This window comes from Panthera onca, chromosome B2 (assembly GCF_046562875.1).
Source record: "Panthera onca isolate mPanOnc1 chromosome B2, mPanOnc1 haplotype 2, whole genome shotgun sequence".
Taxonomy (NCBI): Eukaryota; Metazoa; Chordata; class Mammalia; order Carnivora; family Felidae; genus Panthera; species Panthera onca.
In genome coordinates this window covers 39912060-39938935 of record NC_138343.1, presented here as the reverse complement: position 1 = coordinate 39938935, position 26876 = coordinate 39912060, and the positions used below count along the sequence as shown (strand labels likewise).

Here is a 26876-nt window from a genome sequence, read left to right as displayed (position 1 = left end):
GAGTGACACATTTCTTAAAAGGAAATAAAGTGGATAACCCAGTTTTCAGTTTAAAAGGTTAAGAAACCTGTACTAGGACACAGCCCTTTTATCTTGGAAAAGACCTGAAGTATGTGGAAGCAGAGGTCAGAAGGCTGTGGAAGGTGAGCGAAGCCACCAGGTGTGGGTGTGGCTCTCCATGCAAGGTGAGCAGAGGCTGCTCTGGGTACTTGTCGGAGGCACGTGCAGGTGGTGTCGCCTGGCTGGTCTCCGCTGGGCAGTTCCCACCTAGTGTTTCTTAGAGAAAACTGCATATAAACGGGAAATTTGTGATCAACTTCTTCCCAAATGCATTAACTGGGTTGGAACGAATTCACGTTTTCAAAAGTAAATAAGCAGCGTTCTAGCAGGACCGTACGGCTGACTCTTAGGTAACGTGGGCTTTAACCCTGCAGGTCCTCTTCTGCACAGATTTTTTTTCCAGGAGACATATAAACGTATGGTATTCATACAGTGTGAATTGTGCTCTAAATGTATTTTGTGATTTTCTCAACATTTTCTTTTCTCAGGTGTACTTGACAGAATACTATATATGTGACATAACCTACAAAACATTGTAGTTAAGTTACTGGTAGTTAAGTTTGGGGAGTCAAAAATTACACGCAGATTTTTGGCTATGTGGGGGGTTGGTGCCCGTAAGCCCTGCACTGTTCAAGGGTCAACTGTGCTCAGTTCTGCTGCTGGAGCATGAAAGCAACCATAAAAATCAAGTGGCTAGGCACGGCTGCGTCCCAACACAACTTTACTTATGGACACTGAAATGTGAATTTCATAGAATTTTCATCTCTCACAAAATACTATTAATTTTTTCCTAACCATTTAAAAAATGTAAAAATCATTCTTACCTCATGGGCAATAAGAAAATGGGCATATGACTCTAGTCTGCCAATCCCTGGTCTAAAACTTTAAATTAGCCAAGAAATTTAGAAAAACTGTCTGGTGGGGACTCTGGATCTACTCCTTCCGGGGCCTGATTTTCTTGCCTCTGTAGCCTCAGTTTCCTCTAGGGACTTTCTCCTGCAGCAATCCACCCACAGCAGAGACAGGACCATCTTTTGAACAACCTCCAAAGTAGCCTCTGCCTCAAGTTGAAGGCAGAGGATGCCTCAAGGGGCTAATAGGGTGGGTAGGGCGTGGAGACAAACTTGTAGAATAAGGAGATGGGGGTATCCTCTGTAAACTGGCAAGAATGCACTCCTCGACAGGAACAGAGAAGAACTTCCCTCCAGCTAAAGAGGGAAAGCACAAAGATCTCCATCGATCACATCAAAACACAAAAGTTCAATAAATACCTGCCTTTGGTTTTTATCCCTATCCCAGTGACTTGACACAAGAGCCTGAGAAAAAGAACCTATTCCAAGCCCCAGTCAGGGAGTGGGGATGCTGGCATGTGGCATCTCAAGTTACATCTCACAACCGAACAGGGACGAAGGCCTAGGATGGAAGAAGGGCCCAGCCAGACCCTTAATCCTCCCTGTCAGGCACAGGGAGCCACAGATGCCTGGGACCACTCTCCCTGCCCTGATCTGGGACTTCAGCTGTAAAATCTCAGTGTCCCCAGCAGGGATCCTGGTGTCCCTCCCACCCCCATGCCCCTCAGACCAGGGCGAGTAACCTTCCTCACTCCATGGTGACAGGAACATCTTCCACGTCTCGGGGCACTGCGCTCTGAAGTTCACGCCTGATCTCAGGGGACAGCTGTGGATGGGGCTGCAGCCGGAGCAGTTCCAAGAGGGCCTCCTTCTGATCTGTGGCCAGGTCTGCCTTGTAGCGCTGGACCAAAGTCAGGAGGCACTGGTGCCAGAGCACGGGCAGTTCGCGCCTCTCTGTCCGGAAGCCCAGGAAGTGGAAGACCAGGGCGTCCAGCACCCGGTAGGGCAGCGCGTACTTCTTATCCAGCAGCAGCCGAAGGAAGATGCTGTTGGCACCGCTGTATTCCATCTCGGCAATCTTCAGCATGGCTGCACTGGTGAGGAAGGGTCAGTGGTGGGGGAGGTACTGGAGGCAAGGTCCACCCTCTCCCCTGCCTCTTCCCCTCCTCTCCTCTGCTGGCCCCTGCACCGTGCCTATTCCTAAGGGGGCCATCTCAGGCCTCCTTCTCACCTACCCCAGCTTCTACTCCTCGGCCTCAGTCACCAGCTGTATACACATTCACCCCAAATCCCTACCTCTGGTTCAGCCTGCTCGTCTCAGTACCTGGCTAGAATACATTCAAGCACCTGAAGATCTCCACCCCTAACATCCTTTCTTCTCATGTTCCCTATTCATTCATTCAACTATTTACTGTGCCAGGTGGGGATCCTGTTTCGGGGGAACTTACATTCTGTTGGGGTAGTAACACACCCAACAGCTTAAACAACCCACAGATCCAGGGCTGCTCCTAGCTCCTTCCTCACTCTGTCCATCCCCTCCAGCCCCAGTCCTGGGATTCTCCTATCTGGATCCCTCCTGACTCATAGTCCTCTTCCCCGCTCCCCCCAACACTACCTGGAGTGCAACACAGGGATGGAGCATTTGGTGATGATGCTACCCACGATGATGGCTTCCCGGAGGGTACAGGTGCCAGACTCACACAGTGGGATCAGGATCCCTGGGGAGGGTCAGAGGGGAAGGCACTTTGAGCCCAGGGTGAGAGGAGAGAGCCACAGCAGGAAGCACCCCCCACCCACCCGAGACAGTCATCTCCTGTCAGGCTTGTTGCTTTCACCTGCAGGCGCTCTAGCCCCTCCCTCTCTCAGCGGCCTCCCCAGTTCCCACCTTTAAACCAGGCTCCGGGCTTGAACAGGGCCTTCTTGAGTGCCATGTAGAGGTGGAAGTTGAGTCGTTTGTATTCAGCGATGTCATCTCGTACCCGGGGGAGCAGGACAAGATTGTAGAAGCGCTGGGCCATGCGTTCCTTGAGGTTAGAGGCAAAAATCCTATTTTGGGGAAGATATGGGGGAGACTCCAGCTCACATGATAGCCCAGGGCTGGCATTTTAAATACACTGTGGACGGTGAACACTGGACATTCGAGGGGTGTGCGGAAGCGACCTGTGTGCCTGCTACACCTGCCACGTTAGGAAGGGAACGGGACGGGCTACGAGGGGTACCTAAACAGAATGAACGCTCTGTCCTGGGGGAGCCACAGCTCTCCTCTGTTCACTTTCCCTCCCCGACATGGGTTCGTTCTCTCCACCCTGGTGTCGCAGGGGACCCGAGCATGCCCAGGGAGCCACAGGCTTTGGAGGCCACTCTGACACCCCAGGAGCTGTGCTCCAGTAGTTATAAGCCTTTCTCCTGGAAACTCATCACAGGAGAGTCTCAACAGGGCCCGGGCCCCAAAACATGGAAACGGGAAAAGCTGGGAAAACAGTGACCTACAGAAGCACAAGACAGAGCTCTGGGGCAAAGCTCAAATGTAACGGCCAAGGCAGAGAAAGCCTGTCTCCCCACAGCCAGCATTTACCTACAGACCCCAGGCCACCCGAACCCCCATCTACTCCACCTCGTGGCTTGGTACATGGCGGCTGCTGTCCAGGCCTCGGGCTCTGTAACGTAGAGGATCTGCTCCCAGTTGGAGAGGGCGGGGATGATCTTGAAGGCCTTGGGCAGCTTCCCACTGCGGTACTTAGATAACACCTGCAGAGGCGAGCGCAAATCATCACCGTCAATGACACGTGCGCCGTGTGCCAGGTCCCCGTCTGGCACAGATTAGCTCAATCCTCACAACAATTCTGAAGGGTATGTCATCAGCACCCTCATTTTCCAGATGGGGAAACCAAGACCACAGTTAAATAATCTTCCCCAAGGCCACCAAGTCCCTGAGTGGCAGAGCAGAAATCTGAACCTACGCACTTGGGCTCTTAACATGCTCTTGGCCACCATGCCTCATTTGTACAAGACGTGGGCACCCAAACCCTTAGTGCGAGCCCACGGCCCCTGGGAGGGTATTTCATCATGGCTCTCCACTCAGCTCTTACCTCCCGGACCCCTCTGTAGACCTCCAGAACCCGGGGGTCCAACTGCGGCATAGGAAAGCCTGACACCTCTGACATGACCGTCTCAACTTCCGTCTGCTTCTCGGTCAGCTTCTCCATGATGATGTCAGCCAGGGTGCGCCTAGGAGTAAGGAAGGTGCGGGAGGGAAGCAGGGAGGGCTGTGGCCAGTCCAGGAAGCTCTACACTCCCCCCACAGTCCCTTGTGAGCTCCAGTACATCTGTGATCCCGCTGGGATGTGCGGCCCCAGTCTCCCTGGGTCTTACTGCCCACCACAGAATCCCTGCAGGGTGCAGAGGACCCAAAGGTCAACCGACCTGGGACAAAGCTGACGGTTGTGTGGAGGTGAAGAACCAGGACTCTGTAATCAGTCTGCCTGGGTTCAAATTCTGGCTCTTCCTCTCCCTACATGACCCTGGGCATGCTCCTTGGTCTCTCTATGCCTCAGTTTCCTCGTCTGTGAACCAGGGATAAGAACAGTACCTCCTCATAAAGTTACCGTAAGGATTACATGAGTTAACGCATGTCCAGTATTTGGCACTGTTGGCACACAGCAAGTATGTAGTAAGCGTTGCCTGTTTCAAACACATTCACCACTCGCCGATAATATGTTGAGGACTCTCCAATTACAAAATTCTAGTCTGACCTCTCTAGAGACACATCTCAGTTTTTTACCAAGATTTCAAGTAGCTGGAGCCATTAAGGGGGTGGCTGTGACACAAACATCCCCTCAATTTAATTTATTAAAATTTATGGAGATATTTCTAAGAGTATGATGTTTCTCTCAGGTTCCTTCCACAGAGTGCATCGAACATAACTCTATCACGAGAATTCAGAATTACTGTCACAGTGTGCTTTGGTAAAATAATGCTAAGGTATTTTTAAAATGGCTCCTGTTTTTTCAACACCAGGCGCTGAAGCAGGACTTTCCAGATGTTATTCCATGTAGTCAGTGCAACATCTGATAGAAGTGTCATTACCATCATTATTCAGACACAGGAACTGATACCCAGACAGGTCAATAACTCAATCAAGCTCTCAGAGCTCTCAAGTGGGGAGAGTCAAACCCTGGTCTTTCAGGTTCTAAAGTTCAGGTACTTTTATACAATACTGAGCCCCAAACTAAATGGGCCTCTGCTGAGTTCACGTGGCTCTGGATCTGCTTTCGGAAGGTGCCAACCATCAATTCTCAAGACTGTCGGGAACCCCTGTTTCTGGTAGCATTACTCTTTTATTTACTGCAAGCTATGAAATCATCCTACCCATCATATCAGAGTGATGTGTTACGGGGGCGTCTCAGCGACTGTCAGTTAAGCGTCCGACTCTGGATTCTCAAATAAGCGACCACGGAACTTAATCATTCAGCTTCCCTGTCTTTCCTCGGTATTACCAGCAATGAGAGATACATCAGCCCCGAAAAAGCCCAAGAACCAAGAACAGTGTCATGTTAAGTGTCACAGGGTCGGAATGAACTAGTTGACGGCCTTTATCCTTTAGACTCCCCTCCCCTGGATCAAAATCGAGGGGCGTAAGAGTTTGATCACAGGAGCTTAAATGCCTGCATGTTGTGGAGCCGCCATTTAGTATACACGACAACAAACTGTGCTTCTAACAGGAGGTGATTGTGCCCATCAGGAAACATGTGGCAACGTCTGGAGACATTTTTTGGTTGTCGTGATGGGGGAAAGGTCACCAATGGTATCCAGTGAGTGGAAGTCAGGCATGCTGCTAAACATTCTACATTGCACAGGACGGCCTCCACAAAAAAAGAATTATCCAGCTCCAAATGCCAATAGTGAGGAGGCTGAGAAACCCTGGATGAAATGAAGCTGAGAGTACGAAAGAGATCTGGCCAAGGAAACCGAACATAGCAGTAAGACAACTGAGCATGCCAAGACCAAAGGCAAAGAGATGGGTCGCCCCACAGGCCTGAAAAAAGGCCCGGCAGCTGTTTCCCCAGGCAGTCCGGGCAGTTCTCCCACAGGCAGACAGACAGATGGGCAGGAGGTCTAGTTCATTCTCACTCAGATAGGTCCTTTGAAGATGGGCCAATTTTGCCAAGTTCGTTCCCCACAACTAGCTATGCTCGGACCCTTCCCAAATGTAGGGAATCAAAACTACCAGGACATGTGCTTCCCTGTGGAAAGCTGCCACCAGGACCTGACACCCCTAATCCCAGGCCACGCCAGCTCTACCTGGCAGGAGGGTTCTTGTTCATGAACATCTCAATGGCACGCTCATCCTCGGGGTCCACAACCACTTCTGCATGATGGCCTGCCCCTGTCATTGTGGCAGCCTTCTCCAGGGTGGGCCACTCCTCGTCCTCGTCATCTGATCCATCCCGCGGGACCCCTGGACCTAGAAGAGGAGATGCAATGGATAAGCAAGGCAAGCAGCGGCTGAGGGATGTAGAGGTCAATTCAACTTTACCCATGATGTGCATGCAGGCCTCACATGTGCTTGCAGCAGATACAGATGGGTGCAGTGGAAGTGATGAAGTGCCCGCTAGCTTCCTGTTCCCAAGGGCTTACAGTCTTTTCTTTTTTTTAATTTTTTAAAAAATGTTTTTATTTATTTTTGAGACAGAGCATGAGCAGGGGAGGGGCAGAGAGAGAGGAGACACAGAATCCAAAGCAGGCTCCCGGCTCTGAGCTGTCAGCACAGAGCCTGATTCGGGGCTTGAACTCACGGACTGTGAGATCATGACCTGAGCTGAAGGCTGACGCTTAACCGACTGAGCCACCCAGGTGCCCCCAAGGGCTTACAGTCTTGAGGAAAAAAATGTACAAACGTGAACCAAGGAGATAGCGATGCCAACGAGTAACTGCTGACACGCTACACAGTCAGTCATATAGCAGGAACTATTCTAAAGACTATACATAACCTTCCTAACACCAAGAGAGGTGCCCTCGTTCTACCCAGTTTCAGATGGGGACTTGGAAGTACAGGAAAAGGAAAGTTAAGTAACTTGCCTAAGGCAGGTAGTCCGGGTTTAGATTATGCATTCTTCACCCCTGTCCTACACACATTGTAGGGCTTCGTGACAGGCCAAAATGAGTGGTAGAGACAAAATATACCACAGGCACACAGAAGGGGGTGAGAGCAGAGGATGGTTAGGCTCTGGATAGGCAGTAAGGGAGATGGAAGAGTGTGGTCCAGACCTGGGTAACAACACTGGCAGGAAGGCTTGGTCACGAGAGTATCTGATAGGCAGTAGCAAGAAATAAGATTAGATGGGTAAAGTAAAGCCGGACTGTGGAGGGCCTTGAGGCCAGGCAATGGAGTTCAGATTTCAGTGAAACAACCCATTTTTATAACTGATTCTTGGAAGACTCCAGCCGGCTGGCCATTTGGAAAGGGATGTTAATAGTCCACGCAGAAAAATAAAATGCTACACGTGACCAGCTCCTTAAGAACAGAGGCAGCGTGTGACAAAAGCCAAATGGGAAAGGGGGGGTGCACCAGACGTTTTGTTTCCCCATGCTGACAAATCTCAAATCTGGGCTTGTAGGTAGATTTCCCTTTACCCCAGATACTAACTCCAGCTGCCTCCTGTATGGCAGCTTGGGGTTGACCCACAGGCAATTCAAATCTCACCTGTCATCAACTGAACTCACTCCTTCCCTCCTAGGTCTACACTATAGGTCTACACTACTCACTGTGTTCCATGTCTAAGTAAAGAGCACTACCATCCACCCACTGCTAAGCCAGAACCTGGCAGGCCTGCCTCATCCCCTCCCTTCACCCCAAGACACAATTACCAAGTCCTATTTAATTCTACTTCACACACTATCTCTCAAATCCTTCACAGCTTTGCCTAAGCCTAGATCAGCATCATCTCTTGCCCGTGTTAGTTCAACAGTCCCCTAATTGGTCTCCATATTCTCCAATAGCCTCCCAGTGTTTAGGATAGCTTTAAATCCTGAACACAGCCTCCAAGTCTTTTGTAGATTTGGCTCCTACCTAACTTACTATCATTAACCCATTCACTCAGCAAACACTGGGCGCCTACTATATGTGAGGTACTGTTCTGAGTGTTGAAAAAAATCAGTGTAAAAGAGAAACTTACGGGGCTTATGTTTTAATCAGGGAGATAGACGATAATAAGTATCAAAAGAAGACAAGTGCTACGAAAAAAGACATAGGGCAGAGCAGAGAAGTTGGGAGTGTGGAAACAGGGGAGGGGGGTGTGTTTCCATTTTTAACGGAGTGGCTAGGGCAGCCTCTCTGAGAAGGCGAAGAATCAGGGGAATTAGCCTCCAGGGTTATGAAAACAGAAGGAATAACCAGGGCAAAAGCCCTAACTTACTATGTTTAAGGAACAATAAAGCCTGTATGGATGAAGAGGGCGAGGGGAAAGAAGAGGCCAGACTGGCAACAAGGGCAGATCATGTAGGTCTCTGTAGTCCTCTAGCTGTTGAGTTAAGAGTAGACTGGAGGGGGTATGGGAGACTAATGAGGAAGCTACTACAATGATCCAGGGGAGAGATTACGGTGGCTCAAATAGGACTGTGTTCTGAGGTGATGAGAAGTGATCTAACTCTGGATATATTTTGAAGGGAGAGTCAACAGGATTTCCTAACAGATCAGATGTGGGGAAAGACAGGGGTTCGAGGTTTCTGTCTCGAGCAAATGGAAGGAAATCATGCTACTATCTGAGACGAGGAGGACAGTGGGAGGAGCCGGTTTGGAGAGAAGATCAGGATTTCTGTTTTGGACATACTGATTTGAGACGTCTATTAGACTTCAAATTGGAGATGCCAAATAGGCAGCTGAAATAGGAGAATCTGATTTTCACGGAAAAGATCAAGGCGAGAATACAAAGTTGGGAGCAGTCACCAAATAGAATATACTTAAACTGAGAAACCGACGACAGCAACAGAGAAGTGCTGTGAAGAGAAGAGGTCCAAAAACTGAACCTTGTGGCACATCAATAAGAGGCTGAGGACAAAAGAGGAGCCAGCAAAAGATGCTGAGAGGTGAGGAAGTAGTAAAACAGGAATGTGATGGCTTAGAAGCCAAGTAAAGATGCTGAAGCCAGGAGACCAGTGTTCAACTGTGTCAAACACTGCTCTCAGGACAGATGAAAGATGAGATCTGAGAAACAGATTAAACAACTGGGAGGACCACACTTCCACCCTAATAAAAAATACTGACCATCTTCTAATTAGTTTCTCTTCCTCTTTGGCTCCTAAACAATATTGTTGTTTCTGCTCAGAGCACTCACCACTCGGTTTTCGGGTCTCAGGCACGAAGGTCACGCAGTCTGGGAAGCCTGACCATCAAAAGTGATGCTACTGTTATAAGAGAAGCTATGTTTTCGTTGTCATGAAATGTATTATCCCAATAGTTGTCTCTCTGTTGGGCTAGACTGCAAGATCTTGAAGTCAGACACATGTCTTTCTTGTTTTCCTCTTTACCCAAACCATGTAAACTCCTAGCGCAGTGCAAAGCACAGGCTAGACATCCCACAAGTATTTATAGAACAAATAGATAAATGTTAGGAATTCTTTGCGGCGTGAGCAATTACTTCCTGTTGGTCCAACTTCGGGGATGCCCAGAAGCGAATACTTAAAAACTACAAGTGGGCGTGGAGGGCTCTGACTACTCTAAATCTGCTCCAGGACTGGGGAAACCCTTTGCAAGAGTCATTACTTTTGCAAGGATGTAATGCGGACCCCTTATTTATTTTATTTTCTCATTCCAAACTCCTCCCTGCCGGATACCTTTCGGCCGTCTACCTCTCTTCCCCACAACCAACCACCCTATTCCTGGCACACACCCCCTGCCACTCACCCAGCCGCGTGGTGCGCTCCCGTGGTGCTGCGGGCTTGTCCCCAGTCCCATGCTCGGCCTCCAGCTCCTCCTGCTGCTGCCGCGCTTGTTGCAAAATCCGTCGGGTCAGCCTGGGCCCCACGTACTCTTCCTCTTCTCCGGTCCCGCGACCCCGCCGCTTTTCCCGGGACCCTGCTCGCACCGCGTCCCCAGCCAGGATCTGCTCAGCCAGGGGCGCATGTTTTTCCTGACCTGCGGCTCCGCGAGCCGCCTTGAACTTGGGCATTTTCCCGGAAAACTTTGCCGGAAAGGTTCACACGTGGAGCCAGAGGAAAAAGCCTAAAGTGCGCTTGCGCAACGAACTTCCAGCTCCCAAGAGCCCCCCCCACCGCCCACGGAGTTCACGGCGCCACCTAGCGTTCGGAGGCTAGGATGCCATCAGCGCCGCCACACCCCCTAAAAGAGCTCACGGGTCCTGGATCTGGACTTCCGAATGATCTCATTGCACTTAACGCTGGCTTCTCGAAGTGGTGGCAGTCCGAGCCATGACTTTCTACCTTCATGGATCTAGACCTTCTGTGCCCAGCAAAACGTGAACTTGGAGCTGGGAGCCATGACGTCACCGGAGGCGTCACCCAGGAGGTGCCTAGACCCGCCCCTGTTCCTCATGAGCGCGTCTACTGGGCGCTCTGTTTTTACGTCATTTCCGTTGCACTCCCTCGGCCGAAGCTTTCGTTGGGGGGGGGGTCTTCACTTAGTGTGGGTGGCTGGAGAACGCTGCGAATCAACTGTTTGTTCCTGCCAACCTTGCTGGTCCGATACCATGGGAGTGACTTGGTAGGACCCCAAGGGACTTTGTAGGGCGGCGTTTGGGGTCGGGAAAGGCCCTCGGAGCCTGGCGTGTACCCGGGAGGAGGAGCGGGACCAGGGTCTGCCTCCCCGCACGAGCTGAGCAAGATGTCTTCGGAATGTGTGGGTGAGGGAGACACTGTAAGGGCTGCGGTTTTTCCGGCCTTATTTGCTTGAAGATGCTCCGGTGCTTCCTGGAAGGCGGCAAGTGAAAGGTTTTATCCCAGGAGCCCATCGGTGGTTGTGTACCTCCTTCCCTTTTTCTTCCTTCCCATGAGGCCATAGGGCTGCCCGGAGTGAAACTTAAGGGTCGGAAATAGGATGTCCGGACTAGGACTCAGTCTGCCGGCGAGGCTGGAGGGAGTGGGGGATAGGCCATGGGGAAACCATCTTTTTTTTTAGGTTTTCTCCTGCTGCTTCCTACAGCCGCCTAAAGCAGTTAAGACCAGCCCGTGTCTGGTTGTGGTGTGGCCGTTTTAAGCTAGTGGGTCTGGAGAAAAAGCTGCTGGCAGTTAGATTGGGGTTCAGGCGCGTCACCTCTTGGGGATCCGTCTCCCTCTGTGTTTAATTACACGGTCTAGTTTTTATGGACTTTTTATCTCTAACATGATATAATTCAGGGTGGCAGAGGAAGGTATGGGCCTACTGCTCTTGCAGGCCTTAGTTCCAAAATGCTAGATTTCAGGGATTGCTTTGTTTTGTTTTGAATATTTAGTATTAGCATCTTTCCAGTCAGAGAGAGCTGGAGGTTAGGATATCTGAAGTCAGTGGTTGGAAGCTTCTTGCATAAGAGCCTGGGGGAGACCACTCTTTCCTGCAGCTCAGGTTCTTGTCGGTTTGTCCATGACGTCACCTTTGTTGTTTACAGTGGACATCATGAACCTTTTACAAATCCTCTAGTGCAAGGGGGATGTGTGAGGAATGGAATGAAAAGTTTGTAGCATAGTGGCTTGGAACCCTGGGAGCCCCTGTTCTTTCAGTAGAAGACAGAAGGAATGGGCTGTCAGTCTGTTGGGACCCTTAATCAAGTTTTTCACACTCCTGGGACTTCTGACTCCCCCCATAATATCACTTTTACAATGTTTCACAATAAGGCATATCATCATCCTTACTTATGAGTGCTTTTTCTGATGGAGAGTAGTGACAATTTTTAGTTACAGGACTCCATTCTTATACCTTCATTTAGTTGATCATAAAGTAATGTAGTATCTTCCAAAATTCACTAACGTGGTTTTTTTACAGTTAGGTACCACCTGTACTACTTATTAATGTTTTCTTTCGAATCCATTTCTTTTCCTTAAAAATATTTTAAAAGGCAATTACAACCCTAAGGAAGCGGTCTAGTATAGCACAGACATAGAGCCAGCTTGCCTGGCTTTGAATCTTGGCTACACTACATCAAGCTGTGTGGCCCTTCGCGAGTTACTCAACCCCTCTCCACTTCAGTTTACTCATTTGTAGCAAGGAGATAATTAACAGCTCATCTTATAGGGCTTTTGTGAGGATTCAGAGTTAATTCATCTAAAGGCCTTTGGGAATGGTCTGGCACATGGTTTGTGCCTAATGATTGTTACCTACTACTCTAAAGGGGGAGCCAGTTTTACTCACCATAGAAGGAAATCTTGAACATTTTTATTTCATTGTTTGGATTAAATTTGTGTACATACTGTTGCCTCTCATTCCTAAAGATTATAAACTTGAGGCTTACTTTCTCTTTGATCCTGGGGCTGTTGAAAAGAAGTTGCCAATGACAGAAATGTTCTATAACAGCATTGTCTAATACACTGGCTTCTAGTCACATGTGGCTTTTGAGCCTTAGAAATGTGGATCGTGCAGGTGGGGAGTTGAATTTTTAACATTTATTTATTATTGAGAGACAGAGACATAGAGCGTGAGCGGAGGAGGGGCAGAGAGAGAGAGAGACACAGAATCTGAAGTAGGCTCCCGTCTCTGACCTGTCAGCACAGAGCCCGATGCGGGGCTCGAACTCACAAACTGCAAGATCATGACCTGAGCTGAAGTTGGTCGCTTAACCAACTGAGCCACCCAGGTGCCCCAGGGAGTTGAATTTTTAATTTAACTTAGTTTATTAGTTTCAGTGTAAAAAGCCACGTGTGGCTTGTGGCTACTCTACTGGACAGCGCCCGTTCAAAGTGTTAGAGACTTGGTAAAAACATACCCCAAATTGAGGTTTTCCTGGTATAGTCAGAACTGAAGGAATTGCAAAGGATGTTCTTTTCTCATATGACTTAATGTTAGGGAATGCTCAGTCTGTGTGCCACCTAAAACCTCTTGAACGTTGGCACACATGTCACACTTGGGAAAGTGGTGTGATAGGACGTTCACTGCACTGGTGTGAGTGTCCTTAGACCTGTGCTGTAGTTCTTAGTGGAGCTCTCAGGGACTTGAGCCTCTCTCTCCTTGTCTTTAAAATGAGAAAGAAGATCAGGGTAGGTGGTCTCTTAAGGTAACTCCTGGCCCTGAAGAGCTGTGAGTCTGTGGGCAAATGAGTGGCTCAATGAGTGCACATGTGCTTCTGGATACTGATGATTGGGTCCTCTCCCTTCTAGTGTGTCCCAGATGCCTGTGGCTGAGGGCAAGAGTGTCCAGCAGACCGTGGAGCTCCTCACCCGGAAACTGGAGATGCTTGGGGCAGAGAAACAAGGAACATTTTGTGTGGATTGTGAGACCTACCACACAGCCGCCTCCACTCTTGGCAGCCAAGGTCAGTGAGATGCAACCTTGGCTTGGAGTTGATTGACATTCGGGTTCACTGAGTTCTTTATGCTCTTTTGCAAAGGGTGGTTATTCTCGAACATGTGGCAGACGGTGTTTCTGAATTTGTTAATTCTTCGTCCTTCATCTCTTATACGGGGCCCGTGTTTTGGTGTTTTTGCACTTCTCACTTTTAGAGCTGCGTTTCTCGGGGGGATTGGTCACTGGCTAACTGCCTCTGCATCTAATCACCTGGGTTACTTGTTAAAGGTGCAGAGTCCTGGCCCTGCTTACTGACTGGACTGGAGCTACAGGCCTCAGTTACATTTCAGCCAGCTCCCTTGAGGATCATTAAGCACCCTTTTAAGTTTGAGAAAGACTCCTTTTAGGCTCAGAAGTCTTTGTATATGATTCTTTCACAGCTTTAGAGTGTTTAGAACTTTCTACAGAAAGGCTTTCTGATTCCCACACCTAGCTAGTAGTCTTGGATACCTCATTGGCATAACCTTGACCAGTGAATCAACTTTTATTTTAAATATATTGAGAGGTGAGATGGACTGTGGATGATTGGTGGTGTAGGTAGAGAGACAAAGAGAATCTTTTTTTTTTTTTTTAAGTTTATTTATTTTGAGAGAGAGAGAGAGAGAGAGAAAATGCAAGTGGGGGGAGGGGCAGACAAAGAGGGAGAATCTCAAGCAGGTTCTGCGCTAACAGCCCTTTGTGGGGCTGGAACTCACGAAATCGTGAGATCATGACCTGAGCCGAAATCAAGAGTCAGATGCTTAACCACCTGAGTCACCCACTGCCCCAGAAGAATCTTTGAATGTGAGTTAGGGAACCTGGGTTCTCTTAGTCTTGGCTCTGCAGTTACTTGACTTAGGACAGTTCCAAAGCACAGTGATTAAGAGCCTAGATCATGGAACCAGAGAACTGAGTTCTGGTCACATACTAGCTGTAACTTAGGGAACTCCCACAACCTTTGACTATTGCTGTGCTGGTCATTTGCCTATTTCTCCATGGATCCATTACCCTCACCTCCCCTTCAAACATTTGCTGGCCCCTTTTTAGTTACCTTTGGCCAGTTACTGCACTGGGGAAGGTTAGAGGACAGAAGAAAGGGAGAGCACAATATCTCCTCCTCTCCCTCTGCTTTGGGCCGTGTCTCTGGATCTCTGGCTGTGGCAGTGTCTCTTCCTTGGTTTTAGCTCCTGCTGGGTGGCCCTCTTGTCTGGCTTTAATGACAGCACATCTTCTCTTTCTCCTTCCAGCCTTAAGGATAGTAGTACATCCCTGTGTTCCTAATATTTGGGCGGCCTCACCATTTGTTTTTTCAGTTTTTCCAACCCCTGTATTTTGTTCCCTGTATTAAATCCCTTCTAATGAAACTGTCTGCTATGGGCTCTGTTTCTGTACCTTCCCAGTACATTTCTGTCATTTGTACAGTGAAAATATCATAGTACTGATCTCCTAGTGTTGTTGTGCTAATTAAATTAGTATGTGCAAAGCACTTAGAGCTGAGGTTGTAAATGTAATAAATATTTGATAAATCAGAGCTCTGTGGAGTTTCAGCATCAATAAGATCACAGTGTTACTATTAGTTTTGCCTTCAGTAGGAAGGATGTAGGAATTAAAAGAGAATTGTTGTGAAAGCATTTGGAAACCAAAACATTTGTGCATAGATATAAGATGGCATACTACGTCGATGACACTACCTGTTATGGGCTTTGTTTTCCTAATCTGACCTTTACTCTTCAAGGAGGTACAGTCTAGTTGGGGAGAGGACACATTCGTGGCAGACAGCGGGGTAGAATGGAAGGAGCAGTAAACTTAAGGTCAGAAGGCCTGGATTGGAGGTCCAGTTCTGTTCCTTACTGGCTCTGTGCCTTTGGATCACAAGTTCTCATAGGGACCAGCATTAACATCACCCAGAGGGCTCAGTCACAACTGATTGCTGGGCCCCTCCAGGGTTTCCCACTCAGTAAGCGTGGGCTGGGACAGAGAATCTGCATTTCCATTAAGTTCCCAGTTGGTGGTGCTGCTGCTGCTGGTCCAGAACCCATTAGCTTCATTTTCCTTGTCTGTAACAGGGGGACAGTGACACTGGTTCTGCTTGCTTCACAAGTGTGTGCAGATACGGAAATACTCTGTTGAGATTCAAAACATGCTATTGTCAGGCACCTGCGTGGCTCAGTCGGTTGAGCATCCAACTCTTTTTTTTTTTTTTTTTTTTTCTTAAACGTTTATTTATTTATTTTTGAGAGAGAGCGGGAGTACAAGGGAGGGGTAGAGAGAGAGGGAGACGGAATCCCAAGCAGGTTGTACACTGTCAGCACAGAGCCTGATGCAGGGCAGGAATCCACGAACCATGAGATCATGACCTGAGCTAAAACCAAGAGTCGGATGCTTAACCAACTGAGCCACCCAGGTGTCCCGAGCGTCCAACTCTTGATTTCAGCCCAAGTCATGATCTCACAGTTCATGAGATGCAGTCCCTTGTTGGGCTCATCACTGACAGCCAGGAGCCTGCTTGGGGATTCTCTGTCTCCCTCTCTCTCTCTGTGCCTCCCCTGCTCTTGTGCACGCACTCTCTCAAAATAAGTAAACTTAAAAAAAATTATTATTGTTATAAACAACTGGCAGTGCCTTCATTAAAAAAACCTCAGTTGACTGTCAAAATATTTTCAAGACAGTAAGAACACTCTCAGACTTACATAGTTATGAATTAAGTACTTACAGTGAGTTTGCATAAGAACAGAATGACAGATCAGCTTTGGATGTCTTTTTTTTTTTTTTTTCTTTTTTGTCCTTTTGGAGGGTTGAAATGTTTTGCGCTGGATTTAGCAGGAGGTGAAACGTATGAATTGGCAACAAGCAGTGAGGAGGGATGTGGGGGGAGGTTGGCGCAGGGCCTGAGTTCCGGAAGCGGCAGCAGAGTAGAGGCCTGTATAGCGGCCCCTCCACCCCATCTCCTCTTTTCCACTGTTAAACTCTCATCCTTGTCTAGAATATCTTTCCTTCTCAGTGTGGCTGAACTCTATCCTCTCTTCATAGGGTATGTAGTCCTCTTTTCTCCATGAACATGTTTCCTGCTGACTCTTGCCCACTTTGATTTCTTCCGGCTCTGTTCTTCCTTCCAAAAAGACTTCTGGTCTATTCCACATACGCACTTTGGTCTTTCCCCTGTTGCCAGTGAGAGTGTCAGCTTCCTGAGGCCAGCTTCTATGTTCTCTACTTAAATCTCTTAAACCTGCCTCTTAAACCCTAGCACGATGTTGGGGATAGTTAAGTACTTAATAAATATTTGAATAGGTAAGTCTTAAATACTTAGGATTGTCTTTGTCTATCCATTGACTCTTGTAGTATATAAGGGGGGAGTGGATCTTGCTTTCCGTTTCTTAGTTAACCAAATATATGTAGCTTTCCTTCCTTCTTGCAGAAAAATCTCTAGTGTAATCAATGAGAAATTTCATTTTTCAGAAATTGGAAGGGGTGACTGGGGCTCAAAACTAGACCTTCTGATTCCAGATCCTGAGTTCTTTCTGCGATTGTGCCGATTGCTTCCCAAGTCAGCTGATATCTTAAAGTACTCCAAGGGTTCATCAGTGCCTTCAGGGTAAAGTCCATACTTCCTGAGGCTTGGAAAACAAGACTTATCACAGCTTCACTCTGGCCTACCTTTCCAGCCTCAAGCTCAGATCCTCCCCTTTGCTGCTTCTGTGGGGCCATCTTTGTGTCTCAGGGAGGAGGCCAAGGGAGGAAGGGATGGACAGAAAAGAGAGCATTTGCTTCATTTGGTATACTCAGGTGTTGTTAATTTTACTTCATTGTCCCTATTCTGCAAGAAATGATCATACAGAAGACTGTATGTGAAGTCTGTGTCGGTCATCGATCATCATCATTGATCATCATCATTAAACATCCATCTGTGAGCCCATCCCTCTTAAGAACTTAACTAAACTGTTAGCAGTTGCTATCAAAGTTTCCTTGTGCTCCTCACGTTTTCTGTGGGGTGAGGTTTTACCACATGCTGCCTTGCCTGCCGTTCGTCTCCTTTCCTCTCTGGAAAAGACTGTTAGTGAGGGGATTCCCCCCTGCCCCATCTCCTGCCAAGATCGCTGAGGTAATGGCACAATGCCATCTGGCCTTGTTCCACGCCTTTGACTCTGTCCTGGGGTTTGCAGATGAAGGTCTTGATGCCAATAGGATCTCTGTCCCTGCAGGTCAGGCTGGGAAGCTGATGTACGTGATGCACAACTCAGAGTACCCTTTGAGCTGCTTCGCCCTCTTTGAGAATGGCCCTTGCCTCATTGCTGACACCAACTTCGATGTGCTCATGGTGAAGCTCAAGGGCTTTTTCCAGAGTGCCAAGGCTAGCAAGATTGAGACCCGGGGTACCCGTTACCAGTACTGTGACTTCCTAGTGAAGGTGGGCACAGTTACCATGGGGCCCAGTGCCCGAGGCATCTCCGTAGAGGTAAGACTTTGGGGAAATAGCAGTATGTGTTAAAGGGCTCTGTAGATTTCCACATCCCTCTGAATGCAAACAGGTGTTTATATTTCTCCCTGATCCCTGTCTCCAGGGCATCTTTTAGCCTTTCTTTAATCATTCAGGCTGTGGCTCAGGGTGGGAATGGGAAGCTGGGGTCACAACAGGGAGAAAGCTTAGGAAGGCTGTCTTGCTGGAGAAGGGAAGGGATAGTCAAGGGAGACCAGTGAATTGTGATGTGGAGGGACTGGTCACCCATCACAAGGACTGGAGCAGACCAGGACAAGTTTTGGTGCAGGTAACTTTTGAGAGGTGGGCCCTAAATCGTGTGCCTGTACACCTCTCCACAGTACCCTGCAAGATAAGTCTGGAAGGCTGTGTAGCATTGATGAGCCTTTCCTTTTGACATGCTGTCAACTTTCATGATGAAAAGAGGTATGTGTGTGTGGTGACTTCATCTCTGGGTTATATATTGAAGATGACAAAGAGGGAGTGTGGCAGTAGCTGGCTTTGGGACCAGTGAAATTTCTCAATCTGTTGTGCCCAGCACTGTGTGAGATAAAAAAAAAAAAAATAGGTAAGCTACAGGGCTTGCTTTTTGAAAATGTGTAATTTAGTAAGCTAGCGAAGCTGAAACACACAAACTTTTTATTATTGTTATCATTTATATTTGAAAGAGAGAGAGAGAGAGAGAGTGTGTGTGTGTGTGTGTGTGTGTGTGTGCGTGCGTGTGTGTGCGCGCGCGCTTGAGTGGGGGAGGGGCAGAGAGAGATGGAAACACAGAATCTGAAGCAGGCTCCAGACTCTGAGCTGTCAGCAAGCCCCACAAGGGGCTTGAACTCACAAACTGTGAGATCACGACCTGAGCTGAAGTCAGACACTTAAACGACTGAGCCAGTCAGGCGCCCCCACACAAACTGTTTTTGAAGTTAGTCTTTAAGAAATGCCATAAAAAAGGCCCAGATTGCTCTGGGAATTCAGGCCAATGAAAGCATTGACTTTGGGGATTGGGATGCTTTCTGCAAGAGTAACATGTAAAGAGGGACTTAAAAATGTAGAGATGTGGGGATAGATAAGGCCCACAAGGCATTCCAGGTAGAGTAAAGGGCCTTAGCAGGAATTACTACTTTGATACTCCAGGGACCTCTGGGGTCAAGATTTCCTGACCCCTTTCAGCTTGTGATATGCCTTGGATTTGCTGAGACCCACTGGGAACCCACTGTTCACTTCTCCTTTATGTTTCCAACTTTGTGGTACAAATACATCCCAGTTATTTCTTTCCTCGTTTCCACTTATGTTACTAATTATTTTTTCTGCCGTCTGTCTGGTGAAAAATTAGGAGAAAGGAATGAGAAAGTCTAAGATGTATAATCTTTGGCCCCTGCCACATTGTTTGGGAAATTACTTCTTAGGGTCAGGTGGGGTCTATCTTGGGAGTCATGTTTGGTCTTGAAAATATTTCAAATATGGGTGTCTACTTTGCACACTATGGATACACACACACACACACACACACACACAGACACACAATCACACTCAGACATATAAACATTTTCCTGAGCTCTCCTGGGATCTTCATGCAACATACCAGAACATACAGTTCTGAGATCACCAGAAGGGGCCTGGGTCTTATGGGTTGGGCCGTGGGTTGGTAACTCCCAAGATGAGAATGTCTGAGATGCCTAAAGGGAATGATGCTGGGTGTGTCGAATCCCTAGTGTTTGGGTTGACTATTTCCTATGGATCAACACTGTGTTAGAAGGTGTTTGTCTTTTGCTGGGGTTTGGGGAACATGGGAGCAGGGTGCAAGAGGTGCAAGAGAAGCAGGAGACCTTGTCCTTGCCCTCACTTAACTTTGTTCTCTGTTCTTTTGGTCTCCAGGTAGAGTATGGCCCTTGTGTGGTAGCTAGTGACTGCTGGAACCTGCTGCTCGAGTTTCTACAGAGTTTTCTAGGCAGCCACACACCAGGGGCTCCTGCAGTGTTTGGGAACAGACACGATGCCGTCTACGGCCCGGCAGACACCATGGCCCAGTACATGGAACTCTTCAACAAGATCCGCAAGCAGCAGCAGGTGCCCGTGGCTGGCATTCGCTAGTGGCTGGCAGCTACCCAGCTGAGCTCTGCCACCAGGGGACTACACAGGAGGAGCAGGTGCCGCCCCCCAGAAACCCAGGGCAGACATGGAAGCTTCCCTCCCTCTTCCCAGCTGTGACTTTTGTTCTGGGGATTTGGACTCCCCTCCCCTGACCCTCACACACAGCCCCCCAGCAGCTGCTTCACCCCACGCCTTACTGGACTTGGCCTGTTCTCAAGAATGGTAATTATGAAGAGTGGAGAAGTGTGGAGCTTTCCTGCTTTAGGGGAAAAGGTAGGACAGGGCTGTCCCTGCCTAGTGTTGGTGGGGAAAGCAGTCTGTATCTCCAGCTGTTGAGGATTTGGCCGGGGCCCGCAGTGGACAGGCTGGGCCGGGCTGTAATAAAGGCCTCTTCCTCTACTCCAGGGATGCGGTTGGGCCTCTCTTGGAGAAGGAGTAGAAGGCATAACTTAGTGTGATGGCTATCATTTTCTGACCTGCTTGCTGAAGTGAATTGTGAGTTGACTTTTCTAGGGTGTTGCCTGAGTCCTTGGGAATCTCCCTCTGACATCTTTCCATTCTGTTGTGAATTAGATTAAGCCACAGGCTAAGCTGCTATAACAAAGAGAACCAAAAGTACAGTGGCTTTTAGCAAAAGTTTATTTTTTGCTCTTCAAATAGTACAGATGTAATCAGATGGTCCAAGACAGATTTAGCTGTACAAGGTCACCAGAACCTCAGCTTCCTTCTGTCTTGTTGTTCAGCCAGTCCTGGGTGTTGACCTTGCCCTCAGGGTCAAAGCAGACTCCTCAGCTCTGTGTCTACTATACACCAGGGAAAGAGAGAACAAAGCAGTTTCTTTTTAAAGGCTATGACCTGGAGTCTCTCAAATCAGTGTGGCCACACTCTGCTGAAAGGGACGCTGGGACACAAGCCCGTTATTTGGGTGGCCATGTGTCCAGTTAAAACTCAGGAGCTTCTGTGACTAAAAGATGAAGGAGAAAATGGATGTGGGGGCCCAGTCAGGGCCCTCTGCTATGTGAAGCTCAATGGATATGCCCAGGAGTGGCTTTGGTTGCTATTTTGGAGAGCACCCCGTGTAACTAAGCCATTTGTTTACGAATTGCATTGGGATAGGGCTGATGCCAGAGTCGCTTTCGTGTTTAGCTGGCTTAGTCACCCTGGGCAGTCAATTCTGCGCCCCTCACCTAAGGGTTCACAGTTTCCTGAGCTCTTTGTCCTCATCTCATTTGAGCCTCCAAGCTTCTCCTTTGACTTACATTACCTGCTTACCCGACTCCTACCACAGAAATGTTCAGTTGGGCCAACATTGATATATCCAGTCAGGGACGGCCTTAGGACACATGTTACTGTACATACTACAGAGTTGTCCCCAAGGATTCTGCCCCTCATTGAAGGTACCAGAGAGCCATTATTTCAGATCTGAAGCCTCTACAATAAGAATTAGGTAGTGGTCGTGTTTCCCTTTTAGCTTTGGCTGGCAGGAAGCTCAGTTTAACTTTGAAACTGCAGGACCTGCCATCTGCATTTTTTGTTCTCCTCCTCTGGCTTTTTTGTTTGTTTCTTTGGTTTTTGCTTCTTTAAATTGAGGTATGTTTTAGATGTCATTTACACACAATAAAATGCATAGATCTTCTGTTTTTGGCCTTCTGATTTATATTTGCTCTTGTCCAGCTTTATCTTTGTATTTTTCTGTAGGCTATCTCAAATATTTTTTGAGATAGCATTTTGAATATAATGTATTTTTTTTTTTTTTAAACTTTTTTTAACATTTATTTTTGAGAGACAGAGACAGAGAACAAGCAGGGGAGGGGCAGAGAGAGAGGGAGACACAGAATCTGAAACAGGCTCCAGGCTCTGGGCTGTCCCCATGAACTGTGAGATCATGACCTGAGCTGAAGTCAGATGCTCACTTTATAAATGAGAACTTAAATGCAGCCAGTAAATGGAGATGCGATATTTTGGGGTTTAAATCTGATGTTTTTCTTTCTATACCAGCCTGTCTTCCTAAATCTCCTTCCTTTGCTTCCAGATGCTTTGCCGCTCTCCCCATCTGTAGCCACCCCCAAAAGAACATAAACTGGGAAATTTCTGAGACCCTGCTAACATGTCACCTGGGTGGGTACCTTTGCCAGAGCCATGTAGGAATCTGCTAACCTCAGCTGTCAGAGCTATGCAGGGCAGCTGTAGGGCTCCTTTGGTTTTCCTTTACCATGAAATGGGGAGGTAGTGGCTCCCAAAGAGGTCACGCTGAGATGAGGCTGGAGTTGGGACCAGACTTCTGACTTGGGACTCCTGGCTACCACAATATGTCAAAGTGGGGCACCTGGGTGTCTATGGTGCCATGTCATTCCTCCAGTGTATATTGGATAAAAGCAGAACTAGCACTTTATTCCCTGGGATGAGGTTTAATTTTAAAGAAAGAGTCCCTTTACAGAAACCATTAAGTTCTTCCACAAGTGATGCCTGCACATGGCAAGATGTGTGACAGCAGAAGGCAAAAAAAGCAGAAGGGATTTAGGGAAGCCCGTATTCCACTTGTGTCTAATCCATCTCTTGTATTCGTTAGTGGTTCCTGCTCTGGCTGTGTTTTCCGCCGGGCTCCTGTGCTGTTGTGATTCTCCGTTCCCCTGTTCCCAGGCTGCCTCCCGCTTGCTTGCTTCAGATCTTGAGTACCAAGTGGTCATCTTTCCTCCACCATCTATTGGTGTCCCTGCTCCACTGAAGGAATACCTAGAGACTGACCACTCCTCTCCTCCGCCAGGTCTGCCCCAACCCGGTGTGTCCAGTATTCATTCTGAGGCTCCAGGAGGAGGTAGTGAAATTCTCTCCAAATCCTGGATGGTAAGGGGAGCAGTTAGAAAGTCCCACCTAAGCATGCCCTCAGGTGTCCAGAGTTGAGACTCTGAGAACTTAGGAAGGGCAACAGGCTGAACATTTTCAAGATCTGGAGCTAGGCAGGACTGATATATGGCCTCACTGTCTCCCAGGTGCACACCTGGAATTCCCAATATTGCCTTTCCCCTGCCACAGCGTCCCTCTCTATACCTGCTGCTGTCTGGTCTCCATGGGCTGCAGGCCCCAATCACAAGTGCCATGTGGCATGGCTGAAACCAGTTGCGTTACAAGTGTGGTCCTCTCCTGGGGGTTGGTGTCCTTGGACTTCGAGCAGTCTCTTCTTGAGGGTGGACTCTTCCCCCAAGGTAGAGTTTCTGCCATTGTGTAGAACATCCCAAAATCAGTCTGTGGGGTTACAAAGGACCCTTTAGCTCACCTAGTTTGACCATCGTTCAGGACTCAGAACTTTACATTATCCCCCCCAGAGTTCATGCAACCTTGACTTGCCTTCATCTAGGGAAATCCCTTCCCTGTGTATTTATTTCATCTGTTTTCTCAGTGACTCTGAGACAGAAATGGAACAAAACAGAACATACCTGTCCATTCCCTCCTGGATTGTGGAGACTCTATTGTGCTTAATGAGGGAGTTTATTATTAGTGCTGGAGTATGAGCAAATGATAACTCTGAAGTAGCAGTACTAACTTCCAACAGCCTAACCCCCCCAAGGGCAGTCCTGAGAGGCCTGAGATGCCTTGAAATCAGACACGGTTTTGTGTATATATATATGTGTAGTTTTGGGGGACTAGGATTTATAGGGTTTGTTAGAGTATCTCAAAGATCTGTGGTCCAAAAAAGGATCTCTAGAAAAACAGCTTTTGAAAGGAAACATGAAGGCCAAGGTAAAGCAGATGGGAAATATGTCCTGCTGGCTTATTATGTGTAAGATCTTCCCCTGCCACTTGGACCTCTCCTCTGAGGTCTCATCCAGGGGTTTCCCTCCTTCATTTCATAGACCTTCAGGTCTTTCGGTCAGTCTGGGAAGCAGGACTGTGCCTATTCTTACCTTTCCTATTGGTTCCCCATTCTCCTTTTGTTTCTATGTACACATGCACACAACCTTTTAGAAGTGGGTGGGGGTGAATATGTATGAAGAATCTTTATAGCTTTCTCTGTGGCCCTAGGAGTTACTCTTCCATTATAACGCACTCTGTGGGATCTGAAAATTATTCTGTTGTAATGGAATTTTGGCATAATGAGTATATTTTCATTGTTCAGAATGATGTGATTGATGAGGCAGAGAAATAGTTCCTTGCCTCTGTGATGAAATTAGCAAGTAAAAAAAAGTTCTTGGAACTCTTAGGGCAAAGATTCCTAACTCTCTTGCATTCTCTGTTTTATTTTCTATCACATTCCTGCCCCATCAGATGGCATAGACCTGTTTTTTAAGGTTAATATGAATTCTGCTGAAATTTCTTTGGGGGCTTTAAAAAAGAGAATTTAGGGAGCACATTTATATATCCTAGACTGTCCCAAGGCAGAATTCAATATTAGAAATCTTTTGTTGTGTAGGAAAAGCAAAGCTAGGGATGTGGAGGTGACGGGTATTCCGAGGCAACTACTAAAGGAGAGAGAGCACCACTTTAGGGCACAATTGGCCCGGTGCTGGCCATAGGACTGTCCTGAACTTACCAGGCAACTCCAAGTCAACTTGGCCTTTCTGGGTCTTATCAGTAAAGTGGGAAATAATGATGCCTACATTCCATGTTTCATAGGCTTGTTGAGGGGCTCAAGGGAGAATAGATGTCAAAAGCTTTGTCGGCAAGGAGATGCCCTTTCTGCACTGGCGTCTTTGTAATGGTGCTGAAGGTACTGGTGTTTGGTTAGGATGGCTAAGATGGGATGTTATGGGGGTGCCTGGCTAACTCAGTAGGAAGAGCATGTGACTCTTGATCTCGAGTTGTGAGTTCAAACCCCACATTGGGTGTAGAGATTACTTAAAAATAAAATCTTAAAAAAAAAAAAGATGGGACGTTATGAGGTCATACTGCTTGGTGGCAGGTAAAATTCTCCCCCAGTGGAAAGAATGCTATTATAATAGAGAATGAGCAGTGAGGGAGGGTCCCAAGAAGGTATACATAGTACAGGTATATTGTTTGTAGCCAGATCAGCGAGCACAGTTGTGTGGCCCATCTCTGGAGCATGGAACTCTGTTTTTAAAATTTATTCACAGTGATAAGATTTTACTTGTTCTTCTGCAACCTGAAGGAAAAGAGTCTCTGTTTAGGAAAAAAAAAATGTTGAGGTACAGTTGTCTATATACTTACTCTTTGTGGAACACATCCATCCCTGTTTCCCCTCGGCTCCCAGGTCTTAGTTGTTCCTGTCTCTGAACTGTTTTTGTGTCGTACCATGTGTGTTGTGATCACATTTCATTACCAGTTGTGTCTTTAAAGGAGGCTCAGTGCTCCTGATTCTATTTTGCATTCCTCATTAATGAACCACTGAAGCACTTAACTCTGAAGCTACGCTAAAACCTTGTTGGCTCTGCTGCCGAGCCTTCTCATATTTGAATATCTAAAATAGCCTTCTTATTTCTGCTTCCATCTAATATACAATTCCCAAACTTTTTAGTCTCAGGACTCCTTGACACTTTTAAAAGTTCCAAAGAGCTTTAGTTTATGTCTATCTATTGATAGTTGCCTTATTAAAACTTATAACGGGGGGCGCCTGGGTGGCTCAGTCCGTTAAGCATCCAACTCTTGATTTCAGCTCAGGTCATGAGTTCTCAATGGTTCATGAGATTGAGCCCCGCGTCGGGCTATGACTTCCAAAGTGAAATGAGTATTATTTTTTTCAGTGAATGAGTGGTAGCGAAGAGTACTTTGATAGCATAATTGAGTGCTATTGACTTGAAATGTGCTCATTTTTGCCCATTGTTACTTTTGTATCATCAGTGCAAATACCATAATGGTGACAAAGGCAAATAATGTCTTATTATGAAAACAAGTTTGGTAGGGACCCTGTGGAAGAGTCTCAGGGCTCCACAGGCCACACTTTGAGAACCACTGATCCAATACATGCTCAGGGCATTGAGAATCTTTACGCCCTAGACTATGCTATTTTGAGAACACCCTTTCCTTTGGAAGTCTTAAGTGGCTCCAAAACCTTTCACTCAAAAGCACCTATTACCCATTAGGCACTTTGTTAAGGAATTAACATTAGATAAGATACAATCTAATCTCCAATAATTGGAGGGGGTTGCAGAGTAAGGGGAGAAAAATTGATAATTGAGTTACAATGTAAGGTAAGAATTTTAAAAAGAAATTAATTAAAGACAACAAAGGGAATGCTAAATTTTAGATCTTACTTTTTGAGCTCTTGAACCACATGGCAGATCTTCACCAAATCAATCAAATCAATCAAGGTCCTTTCCTTCCATCATCAAGCCTCTTTAAAATGTCCAGGGTAATTACCTTTGAACACGTTTTACACTTAACGCACGCTTGGCTGCAGACATTGTGGTTTCATACTTACACATGCACTCGCTGTTTCTCCCTTCTTATTTTGGTCTTTAGCTTTTGTGCTTCTCTACTTCATATTGGCAAGTGTGCAGCCTTGAACCAGTGTAGCTGATAACCCATGTTTATTTCTTTTCCTTGTCCTTCTATTTACATGTAAGACTTTACCTGCTTTAGCCTTGTGTTGGGTGATGTAACCGTGTTGGTGTGTTGTTTGTAATTTGTGTGTGTGGGGGGGGTGGGTAACGTCAGAACAATGCAGCCTCTAGAGGAAGCCTTTTTAGAGGCAGAAAAGCCTAGTAGAAATCGTCGCTGTTGTTTTCTTGTGGTCTCCGTCCCGACAGTCTGCTAAATTTAAGGCTTTGGCTGTGAACCTCTTCCTTGGGGGATTTCCATAAAACAGCTGGGTCCCGCCTGGGTCATCAGTGGCAAAAGTCAGACACGTGCTCACTCGTCTGGGAGCCAATAGTAACTTTTGCAAACGCTGCCTCAGAAAACCCCCAAGTTCGGAGGCTGCTTCTTTCGGAACGGCACAGTTAGCAGTAACTTAGTCTTTTAACATAACAAAACAAAAAAGGAG

At 47.3% G+C, this 26876-nt stretch overlaps 2 protein-coding genes and 1 long non-coding RNA gene across 3 annotated transcripts; 1 reads left to right on the top strand and 2 right to left on the bottom strand.

Moving 5' to 3' along the window:
• Positions 1 to 17: 17 nt before the first annotated feature.
• On the bottom strand, positions 18 to 10404 carry BYSL (bystin like). Its single transcript, XM_060615506.3, has 7 exons — positions 9814 to 10404; positions 6213 to 6375; positions 4001 to 4139; positions 3526 to 3659; positions 2797 to 2957; positions 2527 to 2629; positions 18 to 2005 (listed from the first exon to the last, which is right to left on the bottom strand). The coding sequence occupies exons 1-7, from the start codon at positions 10076 to 10078 to the stop codon at positions 1660 to 1662; spliced, it is 1311 nt and encodes a 436-aa protein (XP_060471489.1). The 5' UTR covers positions 10079 to 10404; the 3' UTR covers positions 18 to 1659.
• An 81-nt stretch (positions 10405 to 10485) lies between these two features.
• On the top strand, positions 10486 to 21575 carry MED20 (mediator complex subunit 20). The gene is made up of 4 exons (XM_060615527.3): positions 10486 to 10629; positions 13212 to 13366; positions 17577 to 17830; positions 19724 to 21575. Exons 1-4 carry the CDS (start codon positions 10616 to 10618, stop codon positions 19937 to 19939), a joined length of 639 nt encoding a protein of 212 aa, XP_060471510.1. The 5' UTR covers positions 10486 to 10615; the 3' UTR covers positions 19940 to 21575.
• Positions 20556 to 26234, bottom strand: LOC132667076 (uncharacterized). Its single transcript, XR_009604967.1, has 2 exons — positions 26146 to 26234; positions 20556 to 20739 (listed from the first exon to the last, which is right to left on the bottom strand). It is a non-coding gene; the product is annotated as an uncharacterized LOC132667076 (long non-coding RNA).
• Positions 26235 to 26876: the final 642 nt, after the last annotated feature.